General features: G+C 41.1%; 1 protein-coding gene across 2 annotated transcripts in view; it reads right to left on the bottom strand.

The window, feature by feature from the left end:
- LOC126457806 (poly(A)-specific ribonuclease PARN-like) overlaps positions 1-17671 on the bottom strand; it is a 300822-nt gene that overhangs the window by 186237 nt on the left and 96914 nt on the right. For both annotated transcript variants that reach the window (XM_050094419.1, XM_050094420.1), the window contains exon 7: positions 5747-5865. In XM_050094419.1, coding sequence (XP_049950376.1) covers positions 5747-5865 — 119 coding nt within the window. The remainder of the gene's footprint in view (positions 1-5746; positions 5866-17671) is intronic.

Here is a 17671-nt window from a genome sequence, read left to right as displayed (position 1 = left end):
CTGTACGTCGCCTACCCAGTGTCCGTACCCAGTGTTCCTGTTCCATCGACTTCACAACGAGATCGCCGGCTACATCGTCGAAAGAAGAATTTTGAAAATTTTTTTGAGCAATATTGTAAAATTTTTTTTGGCTATGAGGCAATTTTCTTTCGATCTAATCTATAGAGCTTCTATATATTTCAAAATTACTGGATTTAGGCTTTCCTATCTTCTTTAATACCTGAGCTGGGGTCTATTCTTCCGGGTTTTCCAGGGTTTCCCTGTGAAGGCCAGTTCCCAAATGGGTAGATGGTGGTGGTGGTTAGTGTTTAACGTCCCGTCGACAACGAGGTCATTAGAGACGGAGCGCAAGCTCGGGTTAGGGAAGGATTGGGAAGGAAATCGGCCGTGCCCTTTCAAAGGAACCATCCCGGCATTTGCCTGAAACGATTTAGGGAAATCACGGAAAACCTAAATCAGGATGGCCGGAGACGGGATTGAACCGTCGTCCTCCCGAATGCGAGTCCAGTGTGCTAACCACTGCGCCACCTCGATCGGTAAATGGGTAGACCTTTTCGTAATTACACCAATCAACATCTTCCCTGGTTATGTACTCGGGATGCGGGTATACCCCGGTACATGTAAAAGCTACAGCTTAGGTATTCTCGTAACTTACTGTCTTAACATGATACCCATACTCTCTATAGTAAAATTCTACTAATTCAAAATATTCCTCTTTTGAATAAACAACCCAACAAATTTTTTCTGTTAGCTCGCAAAGTGTACTATCATTAACTTTGCTCGCTGCGAGAGGCAATTGTAATATCTCATTATATTCGATGAATTATTCAGATACAATTCTACCCTTGAATGACGTTTACTAATTTTCTATCTTCATACTCGCAGAATCCATGCGAAAAGTAGCTCATACAATAGCTATGCCATGAGCGCATAAGTATTCTTTGTAGTACTCTCTCTGGTGGTTGTTAGAAAAAAAAGAAGGAGGGCTTCCGAGATTGTCTTCGTGCCGATTAGCCTGTGCTTAGTTTGGAAGAACTGTAATCTGATTATTGAGATTTATCACAGAAGATAACTGATACGAACTGTACGATTAAGAGGAAATATATATAGATTGCTCCTTAAAATAAAAGGTGTGTATTGGAAATATGAGAATTAAGGATATTTATCGGTATATTGCGTAGTTGTTAATCAGAAGGGAACTTCTGAAAGACTGGATACGAACCTGCATTTAATAATCCAAGAGCTCCATTACTTCTTCGGAAGGTTAAACTTCATCAAAGCCAAATATCCGCGTGATATGAGGTTTCCCGACTGATTATACAACGCTCCCAAAATTACGAGGCATTTTATTTGTACAGATTAGCAGACTGCCGCAAAGCACGAGCCTGCAGAGAAGAAGAATCATCGCCTGATTTCATTCTAACAAGTAAAATTTCAGAATCATTTTGAGTGACTGAGCTATGACTGTATTTCCTATCATGAATGATTGATTGCTCGAACGAATTGAGAGCTACAGAATTACGTAGAAAAGATAGAAGGAAAAAAAATTACAACAGTCCAATTTTTTACACAGTCCTGTTGAGCCACTATTACATATGTTGCAATATTTGTGAGGGTAACACAAACACCCAGTCCCCAGGCAGAGAAAATCCCCAACCTGGCCAGGAATCGAACCTGTGGCCCCGTGATCCAGAGGCAGCAAAACTAGCCACTACACCACCAGCTGCGGACGAGAAAGGAGTGAGACAGGGTTGTAGCCTATCCCCGATATTATACAATCTCTACCTTGAGGAAGCTTTAAAGAAAACAAAAGAAAAATTTGGAATAGGAAGTAAAATCCATGGAGAAAATAAAAACCTCCGAGGTTTGCTCATGATATTGTTATTCCATCAGAGACAGTAAAGGACTTCGAAGAGCAGTTAAATGGAATGGACGATGTCTTGAGGAGGAGGATATAAGATGAACATCAACAAAAGCAAAACGAGGATAATGGAATGTAGTCGATTTAAATTAGGTAATGCTAAGGAAATTAGATTATGAAATGAGACACTTAAAGTAGTAAATGAGTTTTGCTATTTGGGAAGCACAATAATGGACGATGGTCGAAGTAGAGAGGGTATGAAATGCAGACTGGCAATGGCAAGAAAAGCATTTCTGATGAAGAGAAATTTGTTAACATCGAGTATAGATTTAAGTGTCAGGGAATCCTTCCTGAAAGTATCTGCATGGAGTGTAGTCATGTATGGAAGCGAAACGAGGTCAATAAACAGTTTAGACAAGTAGAGAATTGAAGCTTTTGAAATGTGATGCTACAGAATGATGCTGAAGATTAGAAGGACAGATCATGTAACTAATAAGGAGGTACAGGATATAATTGGGGAGAAGAGAAATTTGTGGTACAACCTGACTAGAAGAAGGGATCTGTTGCTAGGACATATTTGAGGCATCAAGGGATCACCAATTTAGTACTGGAGGGAAGCATGTGGGTAAAAATCATAGAGGGAGACCAAGAGATGAATACAGTAAGCAGATTCAGAAGGATGTATGTTGCAGTAGTTACTTGGAGCTGAAGAGGCTTGCACAGGATGGAATAGCAAGGAGAGCTACAGCAAACCAGTCTTTGGACTGAAGACCACAACAATGACAGTACAATATGGACATTGAAATAACCCAATAGGACAAATGGACAGGGGAGGTGTTCAATATGGTCTGCGAGCACCTCAGTCTTTTGCATCCTGCAGAGGTAAATACAGGGAGCAGATAGGGATCTTCCGACCAACATGAACTGCAATGGCTACTGCTTGTAGGTTTGTAACCAAGGAGAGAGCAGAGGAGTGGTGTATTTTACTGACAAACACAGCACAGCCAGGTAGCACAAGGACATAAATGGCTTTGAAGTGTATTTTCTATACACAAGCACTGCGGCTGTGCCTGTGTCGGGAGTTTCACTTTGAGCAACCTTCGTCTCTGTAGAAGTGTTGGCTGTCAAAACAGGCGTTTTATGAACTGAAGCAAAAGATATAGTGAATGTGGGAGGCTGCACAGCCTTATACGTCTTCTTGTCCTCTCTATATGGAATGCATTTCGATTGTCTTAAATCTCCTGTATCTTCCGTTCTTCAAGTTTGACACTGAAATCCCTACTTCAGACAGGGTGATCCCTGCAGCAATTTACATGCTTTGGAGGGGAGGAGCAGCCAACGCCATTATGGGCAGCCTTGCCACATGTGCTACAAGTGGCTTCACCCTTACATTCTATGGTGTTGTGCCCAAAGTGGCGACATATAGCCTTATGCTTAGATGAAGGGGATCTGCCTTGATATACTCTGAAAGTTTTGTGCTACTGAAGGAAAGGATGAAGGAGTCAGATTTTATGAGATTCCCATCCACCCTTTCCAATATATTTTGCACATCAATGATCCTTTCCTGAGCCATCAATTCGTCCTTAGAAATGTCAAATAGATCTCTGCAGGTCACAATACCCTTGCTTTAGTTCAAAGTGTCGTGCAGCTCCTTTTCCATGGCATATTCTCCATGACAATTAGCTTCCCAGAGGTTGGTAATTTGTTGGGAACTAGCAGTTTCAACAAATAGCATTCCATTATGCAATCGCCTGACTAATTTCAAAGTACCTGCGATATTTCAGAGTACCTGTGTTGCCCCATAAAATCTTTCTGAATATAAAAAGGCAAAACCTTCTCAAAGCTGCCATCTTTTCTCTTCAAAATCAAGAACACATTCTGTCCAGCAGCATGCGTTCTGTCACTAATGCTGGAAAACCATGGATAATCCCTGAGTCAGGAGGATTGGCTACATGAGCCCTCTTGTCAAGCTGGGTGTTTTAGTACCTACCAGCAGCCCACCCTTTCTGCTGGGAGGAGAATGTTATAATTTTAAGGATTGCATCTTGGTCCTACAAGCAATTAGTGAAATAAAAGTCCACCTAGACAGAGCCCCACATGCCTAGATAAGCCTCATACAACTGAGGTTCATCAGTTTCCCCAGAGGTTGCCTGCTAATGACACGACTGTTCCACACCATGCATCTCATCGGTGCCCAGTACACCTTGAGGTTGAGGGTTTATCTACACACGTTTTTACCACCCTCGTGATCAAGCCAGTACACCTTGAGGTTGTTTATCTACATACGTTTTTACCACCCTTGTGATCAAGCCAAGATCCCCGTTCCGTATGACACACAACGTTCCACTGCAGTGCAGTACAGTGGTTGCTGAAGCATGCCCAGAGCTTACGGTGACAGGACTGGCTGGCTGCGTTTACCAGTCCCCAGCTCAGGAACCCAGTGGTCGCCAAGCCTGCACCCAGCAAATGAATGCTGAGGTCCTGAGGGAATGTATTAGAATAACGAGTGAAAAAAAACTAACACCTTTTAATCAGCTTCGGAACAAGCTGGTGACATTCAGACGAAACAAGAAAGAAAATTAATCCATTATTAAAAGTCTAAAAAACAAAATAAATCATTTTAAAGTGACTACAGCTGTTGTTATGAAAATAAATTACAGCGGCATAACCTGTCATGGAGATAGTACCAACAAACGTCACTTGTTGGTGGGACGATCAAAAGTTTGAGAATTTTATTGAATCATTATTCCGATCTTCTATTTATATGTTAGTTGGTGTTATTACATATGACCTGCACCCCTGAAGATATTGCAGTCTATGTTCCATAGTTGCTCAGCACAGCATTACAGAAGGGTTGGAGGGAAAACAGTGACACCAGCCTGGCTGAGAACTGGGATGGGAGCAGGGATGGAAATAGTGAACAGGCAGCAAATTACATGATGTCACCAATCATGTAAGCTATACCATTGCAATTTGCCTGAATCCATTTGAAATGACTTTAAAACTGGGCAAAACCACAACGATGTTAGATTTCTGCAGGAGATGGTAAAAGTCCAGATAGGGGCCAGTGACATACTTACGAGTTTCCTGCAACAGTGTTGTTGATGCTCACCGTGAGGTATAAAGGCAATGAAAGGAGGTGTGTCAGCTGCTGGTTCTCTGCAGCCAACGAGAGAGCGGCAGGCAGGTAATATGTTTGAAAGCAAGAAACTGTAACATTCTCATGTCAGTGTAGCAGCAAAATCCGATAAGTATTTGGCAAAAACCAGCTTCTTTCTGAGGTTCTACCATAACCATAACCTCAAATATCACAATGTATTTGGAAGAAAAAGTGAAAAATTTGTGAAAATGAAGAAATAAATCTCACAACTGTTCTATTATGGTAATTAAAAATAATGACACCAAAGATAACAGGCTTAATAAGTATAAGTTTAATACAGGTATAATGTTAACGTTTTGGCAGATACTTAATGACAACAAAACAGTTTGTAATTTTAGGTCAGTTTGGTCCCTTTCATCCTTCAACCAACCAACCAACCAACCAACCAATTTTAAGTCACTCAGAATATGTTAAAAATAATTTTTTCTCAAGGAGACTCTTTTTAAAAAAATTGGGTGAAAACAGTATGTATTTTTTATATGTTACACTTTCATGAAAACCTTCACACAGTAGATCTCTGGGAAAACACACTATTCAATCCAATTTTAATTTTTGTTTTCAATTTATTATCAAGAAAGATCCAGCACCACTGAACTGGCTTGATCTCGTCAATCTGCAAAAGTTGGCACCATAGTCTAACCACTCTACACCAATAACGAAGAACAATAAACTGAACACACAAAGCACAGAAAGGTTACTAATAATTTCACTAATGTACAACTTACCTGCTTTTATGCTCTCAAAAGGCGGTTCAGATAATGTCTTCTGCAGATGACCAAGAACAGTAGAGCTTACCAGCGATTTGAAAGGCTCGCAGAAACTCATATATTTGGTGTCAAGTAACCTGAAAAAGCAGTAATGTATCAGAGTTAACTGGAAGCATTCAGCCACTTTATATGTACTTCACACAATTCAACAACACATTTTGAGAGACAATGGTCTCATCATTATGCTGTCAGCACTCGGCTCATGTCAACACTCAGCTCACATAAAAGATGGGGGGGGGGGGGGGGGGGGGCTAATATTAACACAGAGAGAGAGAGAGATATTTAATGAACATGGATACTTAACTTAAATAGTAAAATTCCAAATAGGTAACATCCATGACATTTCAAATGCATCAGCAGCAGCAACAATTTTTATGACATCTACAGGTGTAGAAAATGTGATTTTCTCCTAAATTTCATACTATACAGATTGAATGCAGCCACATCTCAAAAGTGTGTGGGTGTCTGTTGAACAATGACCTCCAAAATAATATTGAAGTGTGTATAAAAATAATAATGAAAAGTCTAAATATAGTAAAAATGAAAGATTAGTTTTTAGAAAGCTGCTCTAGTGACACACACTAATTACAAAGAAATACTGAATGTGCTGAAATTAGCAAACACATTACTTGATGGTTTTTGTTCTGTGAATAAGTTGTGAATGGATTTAGTTCTACCCTGAAGTGAACCATGCACAATTTCAATTTTTCACAGAAAGTTACATTTGACAAAAATGTTGATATTATACAGTGAACATGGATACTTAACTTAAATAGTAAAATTCCAAATAGGTAACATCCATGACATTTCAAATGCATCAGCAGCAGCAACAATTTTTATGACATCTACAGGTGTAGAAAATGTGATTTTCTCCTAAATTTCATACTATACAGATTGAATGCAGCCACATCTCAAAAGTGTGTGGGTGTCTGTTGAACAATGACCTCCAAAATAATATTGAAGTGTGTATAAAAATAATAATGAAAAGTCTAAATATAGTAAAAATGAAAGATTAGTTTTTAGAAAGCTGCTCTAGTGACACACACTAATTACAAAGAAATACTGAATGTGCTGAAATTAGCAAACACATTACTTGATGGTTTTTGTTCTGTGAATAAGTTGTGAATGGATTTAGTTCTACCCTGAAGTGAACCATGCACAATTTCAATTTTTCACAGAAAGTTACATTTGACAAAAATGTTGATATTATACAGTAGCAACAAGTAACAACGTGGTTATATTTTAATTCTTTAAACGAGCTCCATTATCAGTTTTGAATTTACACATCCTCTGTCAAACAGCTTACACGATTTATCAAAACACATGTGTTCGCTGAAAATGAGTTGCCCTACCATAAACAAAAAATCATAGTTTCAAAGGAGTGACAACCATGTTTGTGATAAGAACTCACATTAGAAGGAAACTAACATAAAATGAACACTTCGAACTTTTTTTACACCCCCCCCCCCCCCCCCCTTTCTTGATTAAGCCCTTAAACTTTTCTCACAGTGGTAAATGCTGAGTCAACCATAATATCTCAGTGATTTATGGAATCACCCAGGACCCGACAAGTTGTCCAGAACACACAGAAAAATTTACTGTCACCTCAAGTCCAAATCCAAAAGCAGGATCATCAGGGAAGACACCAATGTACATCCAGAACAAATATGACCCGGATGGAGCATCCTGCTACTTATACAAACTGAATATTCCAGAATATAAAAACATTACAAACAGAAGGAAATTTGTGAACCTTCCAGAAATATTAATTACTAAACAACAAGTAGCTGGTGGTCGGTGGGTTTGAAATGGCAACTCGCAGCACACCAGCCGGTGACACTAACCACTTCGCCACATAGCATGTGGCACAATTAGCAGCATAGCTCCCTCTCATGGAGAAACAACACCCCACTGTTTCAGAAGCCCTCACTGGAAACGACTGAAGCAACCCGAATCTAAATCTTGTCAATCGTCCTTTGAAAGTTAGCCCTGGCAGATCCTCATGTTGTCACATCCTCTTTACCATGATGAGCATTGAAGGTGGCCCCTTCTATTAAAGCTCCAGGGTCATACAGTATGTTTTCAGTTTCCTTGAATGACAAGCCCTCATCATTGATTTGTGTCTCAGGATGGTAGCAGGGCTTCATATCGAGTACATGAATGACGTCTCTGCGCTTTTGTTTTATCGATGAGGAGTCATAATCCCTGAACTCTAATGTGGCATGTACCACTGTTACGTCATATTGCTGAAGCCTCAGTGCTCTACTTGTCAGACGGATCCTACAGTCTAGTCAGTCAACACAGAAAATGGTGGTCCATCATGACAATGAATGGTTTACCAAATAAATGAGAACTAATTGATGGCTCAAACAACTGTAAGGTGATCCCGGTTGGTTGAACATTAGTTCGTTTCGAACATGACAAGTATTCAGGAAGCATAAGCTATCACACTTTCAGCACCCTCTTAAATGTGTCCTACAACTGCACATATTCCACAACTTCTAGCATCAGTGTGAAGGTCTGTCTTGGCATTCTGATCATACAATGCTGGGCTAGGACAAGATTACAGCACCTTTTAAGGACAAGGAAAGAACTTCCTTGCACCCCATTTGAGGAATATTTGGCATTTCTCTGCAATAGTGCCCTGGTGCAGAAGTCCTTTATAAATTGCTTTAAGCACATGCACATTCCAAGAAAACTTCCCTCATCACAAATAAGTGGAGGACTCAGAAAACATGTGACCACTCTTATTTTATCTGTATCAGGATGGAATCAATCCCCATTAATTAGGTGCCCCAATATTTTAATTTCTTGGGAGACAAAGAAGCACTTTTTCAGATTCAAGCAGAGATGTGGGTCTGAACACTCAACACAGTTGTCAGGCAGCTTAGAGCTGAGATGCTCTTCAAATGTCTTTTTTTTTAAAAAAAAAAAGTCATCCAAATACCAAAGATATCTTCCATTGATGATGATGGTGATTACACTGGTGTGAGTGCACAGCAGCAAGGGAGGGGAAGGAGCATGGGGGAGGGTGGAAGAAGGGAGGGAGGGAGGTAGTGAAAGGATAAAATATCAGTGCAGATACAGTGAAAAGTGCCAAGATTATTGTGGCTTGGTGACTGCTTGGAAATGATGGTTGACCAAGCCACTCTGGGTTAAAATCTTGCAGCCAATATTTTGGAAAGAGTTCCAACATCATACAAAAACTTAAAAAAACAAACCTCTCAGCTCACTATCAGTTCAAATAGAGTGCAGGCCTTGTGAATGACGTAGATCTGCCCTCAAGTTGTCATATAGGACAAACTCAATTAAAACATGTTGCATCAACAGCTGTATCCCACATCTTTGACACACTGGGGGCACTTCACGATTTAAGAGGAAGCCATGCGCCAACTGGCAATGTCCCACTCTGAACCATGTATGGGCAGGAACGATTTTAGCCACGGTGACACTGAAGGTTTCACTGAGCACAGCCTTTGGGGGACAGAACAGTGACCAGGAAGGGGAAGGAAGCAAGCCCCTTTGGCAGCCGCATCTGTGAGTTCATTTCCCTGGATCCTGAAGTGCCCTGGAACTTAGCACAAAACTACTACCTTTTCCTGTCTGCACAAGGAAGGAGTCCTGGACTACTTAGTGTTATCTTATCCCCTGGGACATCTGATCAATGGCAAAAAGGGCACACTGTGAATATGAGCAGATGAGGAATTTCTTGCCACGATACAGTCTCTACCGCTCCAACACCCTCAGAACAGCAAAAAATTCCACACAGTAAACAGAAAACTTCTCTGGGAGCCATAACCTAAGGACAAATTCAGTGAACACAATGCAGCAGCTGAGAAAGTCCCCATGTTTAGATCTATAGGTGTAAACAGTAATATAGTTCAGATGGCAATTTCATTTTGCAAAATTTAGTTTTAAAAAAATATAATTGGTGTACAGTTCTTCCTCTACCTATTTAATTCATAAAGTAATCAGGGCTTCTTTGGTAGCCAGGGAATCCCTTACTCCACCCCCTGGGTTGGACTTCAACATCCTCCACCTGCAATAACTCAGGGCTATCCTTCGCATGGCTCTCAAACAATCTCATTGCCCATGGACGGTGATTGAACAGATGGTCTGGTAGTGGCTGGGTAACAGAGATGAATGCTAGCAATTTTAGAACAGACAGAGATATGTATGCTTGGCGTACCATGATGAGAACGTGTTGAACAGACAGTGGAGGTCTGCTAGCCTCTGCACACAAGCTAGATACTGGACTTATTTGATAAGCCCCTCCTGGCAGCCTATTACCCTCATAATGAACCACATCAAGCATTTTGAGATCTGAAGACTTTGACAACCCATCAATCTGGCACCCATATTCAAGCTGTGGTCGCACGAAGTCTTTATAAAACTGCAGTAGACAACACCATCAGCCTCCAGTGACTTATAACTGATGTGTCTGAGAATGTTTCAAATCTCAAGGCATTTTAATTTCAGTTACTCAAAGTGTGGCAGCCATGTCAGCCTCTAACCAAAAGTGAGGCCCAGATATTTCACCTTTTCTTTAAAAGTGAGACTGGTAACACCAGTATTAAAACACAATAAAAAAGAGTGCAGACATGATTAAAATCAACACACACAGTTTTCTCCAAAGATAATTGAAAGCAGTGGTGTTTGCCCAATATTCCAGCTGCTTGATCATCAAATGTGTTTGTGAAGTAGCCTTCGCAAGGTAAGAGGGTGCACAGAAGATGAAGTCATCCACAAACAAGGAATATCATACCAGACAAGGAATATCATACCAGACAAAGAATATCATACCAGACAAGGAATATCATACCAGACAAGGAATATCATACCAGACAAGGAATATCATACCAGACAAGGAATATCATACCAGACAAGGAATATCATACCAGACTCCTCGCCATGGACATAATACTGTTTATTGGGATGGTGAATGCCATTACACATGAAACACTCCCTTGAGGTACATCATTCTCCTGCTTAAAACAATCAGGGCATGTCAAACCCACAATCTACTATACCTTTCTAATTGGAAGGACTGTAGAGAAATGGGGAGATGGCCCCCGAAAGCCCACTTGAAGAGTTGCAACAAAATACTATACCTCCAATTAGTATAATATGTCTTTTCCAAATCAAAGGATATACCAATAAGGTGTTGCTCACATACAAAAGCTTTCCGAGTCACTACTTCTAGCAGTATCAGAATATCGAGTGTGGAGTGATACCTCTTGAACCTGCACTGGGAGCAACTTAGTAGTGCCTGGTTTCAAGAATCCACACTAGGCTCCAACTTATGATCCACTGTATTTCCTATGCAGTTAGTCAGAATAATGCTACAAGAACTACTAGGATTAGTATGATCCTTCCCTGGGTTTAAAATCAGGATTAAAACACATTCTTTCCACGAGTTGGGTAATACACCTGACACCCAAATTTCATTAACGAGCTAGAGAGGATCTATCTCGAGTGCGAGTTCAACTATTTCAACATGCAACATGTTATTAGGTTGTGATTAGGTACACGATTATGAGCTAATGACAATGCTGGCTTCAACTCCCAAAGAGAGAAAAGCCATTTGTATTCCTCCGTGTTGGGGAAACAGAAATCCCAGCCAACCCTCTCCTGTATCACCCAATAACAATGGAAAGCTGGAAACTGGCTAGAATCGGCCATTATGTTCTTATATGATATAATGCTTTCAGTTTGTGAGAGATCCTCCATCACTTTACCCCTGGGGAAAATGATGTTGGATCACCATTGTGTGCTGTGTGCATTACAATCTCCGAGGAGAAGAAAGGGACATGGCACTTCCAAAATAAGCTGTCTTGTTGATCTCACTGTCAAGGGCTCATGGGGCAGTAGGTACATAGAGCTCACTGTTAGAGCAACATTGGCCTTTGTCGTGACAGCCACTGCTTGTAGTAGTGTGGTAAGGGCACAGTCAAGGAATGGAATGTCTCCTTGACAAAATTCTTTTCGCACCTTTCAGTCTGTCACTAGTAAAGCTGTCTTTCCCATGGAGCTTGAGACAGAGGCAAACAGTATGCCCTGTATGAGGAGTCTCAATCCCTTCAAATGAGTCCCACACCTGTTCATATTCCACTGAAATTTGGAAACTGTTCTCGTGTCAAGGTTTTAATTGACTCCTTTATTTGTTCTGGGATGGTGAGAAACTGGTAGAGCAATGGAGAGTGGAGGGCCTTTCTGCGTCTGGTGATGAGACATCCAACTCCATTATGTCCCCCACATTAAACAGATGTGCCAGTATGACATCTGCTGGTATCCAAAACAGCTTGTGACCTAAATGTCATGATCCTTTCCCTGCCCCTTTCTCTTTGAGGTTAATGGGTGCCCCTTTCTCTTTGAGGTTAATGGGCAAAGGGACAGTTGAGAGACACTGTTTTTGGTTGCCTTCCCAGTAGTCACAGCTTAAGTTTTGCCTTCCTCTGTTTTTTTGGCTGCCTGGGTTGTTCTATCTTTACTCTGTTTGCTTTGGTAGGTACAGGTACTGGTGGTGCACACTTTTTCACTGGATGTCGTTTGCATTAAAACGTGTACCTTTGGACAGGTTTCTTCATCAAGGAAGCACAGGAAGTGGTGAGAACAGGGAGTTTTGTTGCTTTATATTCTTTCTTGGCTTCTGCATAAGGGAGCCACTTTACCTTGACTTTTATGCGCCTCAGCAAATACTGAACGTTCTTGGTTCCTGACTGGCTGGCTCCAAGAGAAGTTGAGGCATATTGCTCGAGACTAGCAGTCAGTGCCAGATTCATGGACTGCCTTTCCACATTTACCACAAGTTGCTTCATCTCCACAACTTACTGTTGAGTGGCCAAAGCTCCAGCATTCATAACACTTGATAAGGTTAGTTATATAAGGTCTGACCGCAAATAGGAGGAACCCAGCCACGATGTGCTCACATAGTAATGAACAACGGAAGGTCACAATAAAAGTGGCAGTCTTCTCAATCTCTACATTAATGCTCCACATCTTTTGTACAATGTCTACTATGACCCTGTGGTGACTACTCTTGTTTCAGTTCCAAGATATCCATGTCCATAATATCACGGTATGTGACCACAACCTTGCTTGACTTCAGGGAGTTGTGCAATTCAACAACTCATCATATTCACCCAATTTGTTAGACTTCTTTGGAAGTGCCATCTGCTGTGACCTTTTAGTTTCGACCAGCAAGAAATCACTTCACAACTGTTTAACAGATTTTAAAGTGCCTGCAAGCCCTTACAAACATTTATGAATACAGAAAAGGGATACTTTTTTAAACATCCCTTTCTTCTTCTTTACCACAAGAAACATGTGATTTATAACTTCTCAAGCCCGTTACTGCAATCAGGCTATCAGGAACACTAGACTCCCTCAGTCTCTTGAAAGAGTTGGTGGGGATAATCGCAGACAGTAAATTCATTGTACTGAGAGGGTTTTTATGTTGTAGATTCAGCAGGTGTTTCCACAAGCAGTTAGGTCTATGAGGGTCCACCCGCACAGAGCCCCACTTTCCTGGAAAAGTCTTATGTAACTGTAGTGTGGAAGGTTCCTCAAAGGTTGCCCATTAATAAATGTACCCCTTCACGGGTCACGCATCTCACTGGCACACAGCACACCTGCTACACACTGTCACATCTCTCCTTTAAGGTGAAAACAGTAAACATTAGGAAAATAGCTGTTTATTAATACTCTTGCATATCATTTAGGTAATAACCTCTACAGACGTTAAAGTAACCTCTGGCGTGCCACAGGGGAGTGTTATGGGACCATTGCTTTTCACAATATATATAAATGGCCTAGTAGATAGTGTCGGAAGTTCCATGCGGCTTTTCGTGGATGATGCTGTAGTATACAGAGAAGTTGCAGCATTAGAAAATTGTAGTGAAATGCAGGAAGATCTGCAGCGGATAGGCACTTGGTGCAGGGAGTGGCAACTGACCCTTAACATAGATAAATGTAATGTACTGTGAATACGTAGAAAGAAGGATCCTTTATTGTATGATTATATGATAGTGGAACAAACACTGGTAGCAGTTACTTCTGTAAAATATCTGGCAGTATGCATGCGGAACGATTTGAAGTGGAATGATCATATAAAATAAATAGTTGGTAAGGCGGGTACCAGGTTGAGATTCATTGGGAGAGTCCTTAGAAAATGTAGTCCATCAACAAAGGAGGTGGCTTACAAAACACTCGTTCGACCTATACTTGAGTATTGCTCATCAGTTTGGAATCCGTACCAGATCAGGTTGACGGAGGAGATAGAGAAGATCCAAAGAAGAGCGGCGCATTTCGTCACAGGGTTATTTGGTAACCGTGATAGCATTACGGAGATGTTTAGCAAACTCAAGCGGCAGACTCTGCAAGAGAGGCGCTCTGCATCGCGGTGTAGCTTTCTCGCCAGGTTTCGAGAGGGTGCGTTTCTGGATGAGGTATCGAATATATTACTTCCCCCTACTTATATCTCCCAGGGAGATCACGAATGTAAAATTCGAGAGATTCGAGCTCACATGGAGGCTTTCAGACAGTCGTTCTTCCCGCGAACCATACGCGACTGGAACAGAAAAGGGAGGTAATGACAGTGGCACGTAAAGTGCCCTCCGTCACACACTGTTGGGTGGCTTGCGGAGTATAAATGTAGATGTAGATGTAAACTTCTAGATAGTGCTGAATCACTGAGATAAAAGCCCTTATTTACTCTCCCACCATCAACAGATTTACAGTAACAGAGAGAGAGAGAGAGAGAGAGAGAGAGAGAGAGAGAGAGAGAGAGAGAGGGAACTTAATATAAACTGTATTCAGTAAAAAGGCAAGCTACTTTTAAGAAACTTACAAAATAAAGTAAAAAATTAATCAACACTTTAATTTTATTTTGAAAGGAAATACATCATAGCCCAAAGATCACCAGTCTCAAACAATATGAATACCATTCTGAAATAATATCAATCTGTTGTGACACTTTTCAACTTCTCTTTTTTTATTTTTATATCCCTCATTTAATTCCTAAATTCCATATGCTTTTTCGTCTCAACCAAAACAGTGGAGTGGGGTGTTCTCACAGCCATAACCTTGCTCAGTAGAAATAAATTTATGTACTCCTTCATAGATGCATCTAGATATTTCATTTTCAATTCTGTGGATGCTTTTTCCCTTTCAGCCACAGGTAGTAGCACATCTGAAATGTAACGTCCACTGTTCAAAGTGCCATCAATGCAAACAAGAGGTGACCGAAACATGTAACCAATGGCCGGGTGATACGCCAGTATGGCAATGACGAATACACACTTCCAATGTGCGTTCACCATGATGTCGCCAAACACGGTTTTGACCATCATGATGCTGTAAACAGAACCTGGATTCATCTGAAAAAATGACGTTTTGCCATTCGTGCAACCAGGTTCGTCGTTGAGTACACCATCACATGTGCTCCTGTCTGTGATGCAGCGTCAAGGGTAACTGCAGCCATGGTCTCCGAGCTGATAGTCCAGGCTGCTGCAAATGTTGTCGAACTGTTCGTGCAGATGGGTGTTGTCTTGCAAATGTCCCCATCTGCTGACTCAGGGATCGAGACATGGCTGCATGATCCGTTACAGGCATGTGGATAAAATGCCTGTCATCTCAACTGCTAGCGATACGAGGCCATTGGGATCCAGCACGGCGTTCCGCATTACCCTCCTGAACCCACCGATTCCATATTCTGCTAACAGTCATTGGATGTCGACCAACGCGAGCAGCAATGACGTGATACGATAAACCGCAATCGTGATAGGCTACAATCCGACCTTTATCAAAGTCGGAAATGTGATGGTACGCATTTCTCCTCCTTACACGAGGTGCCACAACAATGTTTCTCCAGGCAACGCCAGTCAACTGCTGTTTGAGTATGAGAAATCGGTTGAAAACTTTCCTCATGTCAGCACGCTGTAGGTGTCGCCACCGGCGCCAACCTTGTGTGAATGCTCTGAAAAGCTAATCATTTGCATATCACAGCATCTTCTTCCTGTCGGTTAAATTTTGCGTCTGTAGCATGTCATCTTCGTGGTGTAGCAATTTTAATGGCCAGTAGTGTAGGAGAAACATTAGGGACTCATGCCATAAAAATAGAAAAGAAGCAAACTTGGAACAGGATCAAATGTCTCAGTCAAACCAAAGAAATGGGCTCTGTATGATGACTAGTTTTTCCCAGGTACAGTTCAATACAGAAGACAATAAGTAAATTTCTTGAGAAAAATCATACAAATACCAACACTAAAAAAATGTAATCACATGTCAGCTCTGGTATAATATATTTGTCCAATGAATACCTGTTTATCATCTGCATTTCTTCTTGGTGTAGCAATTTTAACGGCCAGTAGTGTATGTTCTTGAAAATATCACTCAAATTCCACAAAATAAATGACTTAATAAAAATAAATGCATACTAGCTTCATTGTCTTTTCTCTTCTCCAGGTTTTTTTGCTACATGAGAATCTTTCCTGTCTGTAGCATTTTCTTTCTAAATCACTACAGAATAAGTTAGCAGAATTGTGGAAGAAGAAATGTCCGTATTTGTCTACAAACTTGCTCCTGTTTATTTCCAGTTTCTCGAACAGAAAAGCTTTTGGGACAAGCAGTGGAATTTTCAACCAATTGGCAATTTTTCAACCACAATGATGCTGGAACAAAGAGCTCTTGTACTAATTACTTTTTGTGATTGTCTCATTGCGATTTTCTTCGAGCAGACATCATGCAACAGCACTCGTTAGAACACCTCAGTTGCACAGCTTCTGTCACAGCATTGGTCACCGGTGCAGTGCTATAACGGTGTCCACGCCAGCCACACGTCACAGCACAGTAGCTTTCTACAGCTGAAAAAAACTTCACAGTGCAAATGAACATCTCAATTGAGGACTGGAACTCATCATGCTGATGACAGTAGGCAACATCTACAATTGGTGAAGAGTTCTCGGGCTTCCAGCAGGGTGGTGGTGTCTTCAAACTGCGACGTTTCCACGAGTGACATACTCATCATCTTCGCCAGAGAAGATGATGAGTATGTCACTCGTCGAAACGTCGCAGTTTGAAGACACCGCCACCCGGCTGGAAGCCCGAGAACTCTTCGCCAGCTGTATATGCCGGGAAAGCATACATTCACATTTAACATCTACAATGGTTAACAACCATTCAGATAAATCTTTGTGATGCTTGTTGGAATAGCTTTACAATCTGGAGTTATGATCTTTCATAGTCCACGATCGCTTGTGATACTGGCAAGAAGTTCCATCCAAGAATAGCATGATTATTACATTCTCTTATAAAGATAAATTCAATGGGAAGTGTTCTGTCACTGATAGTTATTCTTGCAATACATGTACCTATCAGTTAGACATATTTCCCACTTGTAACCTTCAGCACAATCACTGTCTGGGACATAGTATTCTTGAGTTGGTAGCAATAAGCTGAGCTGACAAGCAACCAAACAGGTTGGCTGTAAATGATGACACCAATGAGATTTTCTGACTTCTTGGTAACTATCATTGAAGGACTATTTTCACCCATGATGGTCTGAGTTTCACAGATGGCTCCCTGAACAATTTTTCCTGAATCTGGTTGCTAGATTAGCGGATGGAGCTTCTGTTCAGTGATGAAGAACGATAATGGCATGTTTGGGAGCAATCTCATTGTCCAGGGTGTGGCGATGGGTCATCCCGAAGGTCAACTAGAATCATCTACAATTGACTGACATGAATAGGACTGTTCTAGTGGTTGACATCTAGCAGTATAGTAGTCACCAAAAACACATCTCCTTTTTCTACAGTAGTGTGCAACGTCTCAAGTGCATTCACAGTCAAAACATACCAGTGTGTTGTCCTCTGTATTCTAAATATC

The sequence above is a fragment of the Schistocerca serialis genome, chromosome 2 (assembly GCF_023864345.2).
Source record: "Schistocerca serialis cubense isolate TAMUIC-IGC-003099 chromosome 2, iqSchSeri2.2, whole genome shotgun sequence".
Lineage (NCBI taxonomy): Eukaryota > Metazoa > Arthropoda > Insecta > Orthoptera > Acrididae > Schistocerca > Schistocerca serialis.
This window is presented reverse-complemented; position numbering and strand designations above follow the sequence as displayed.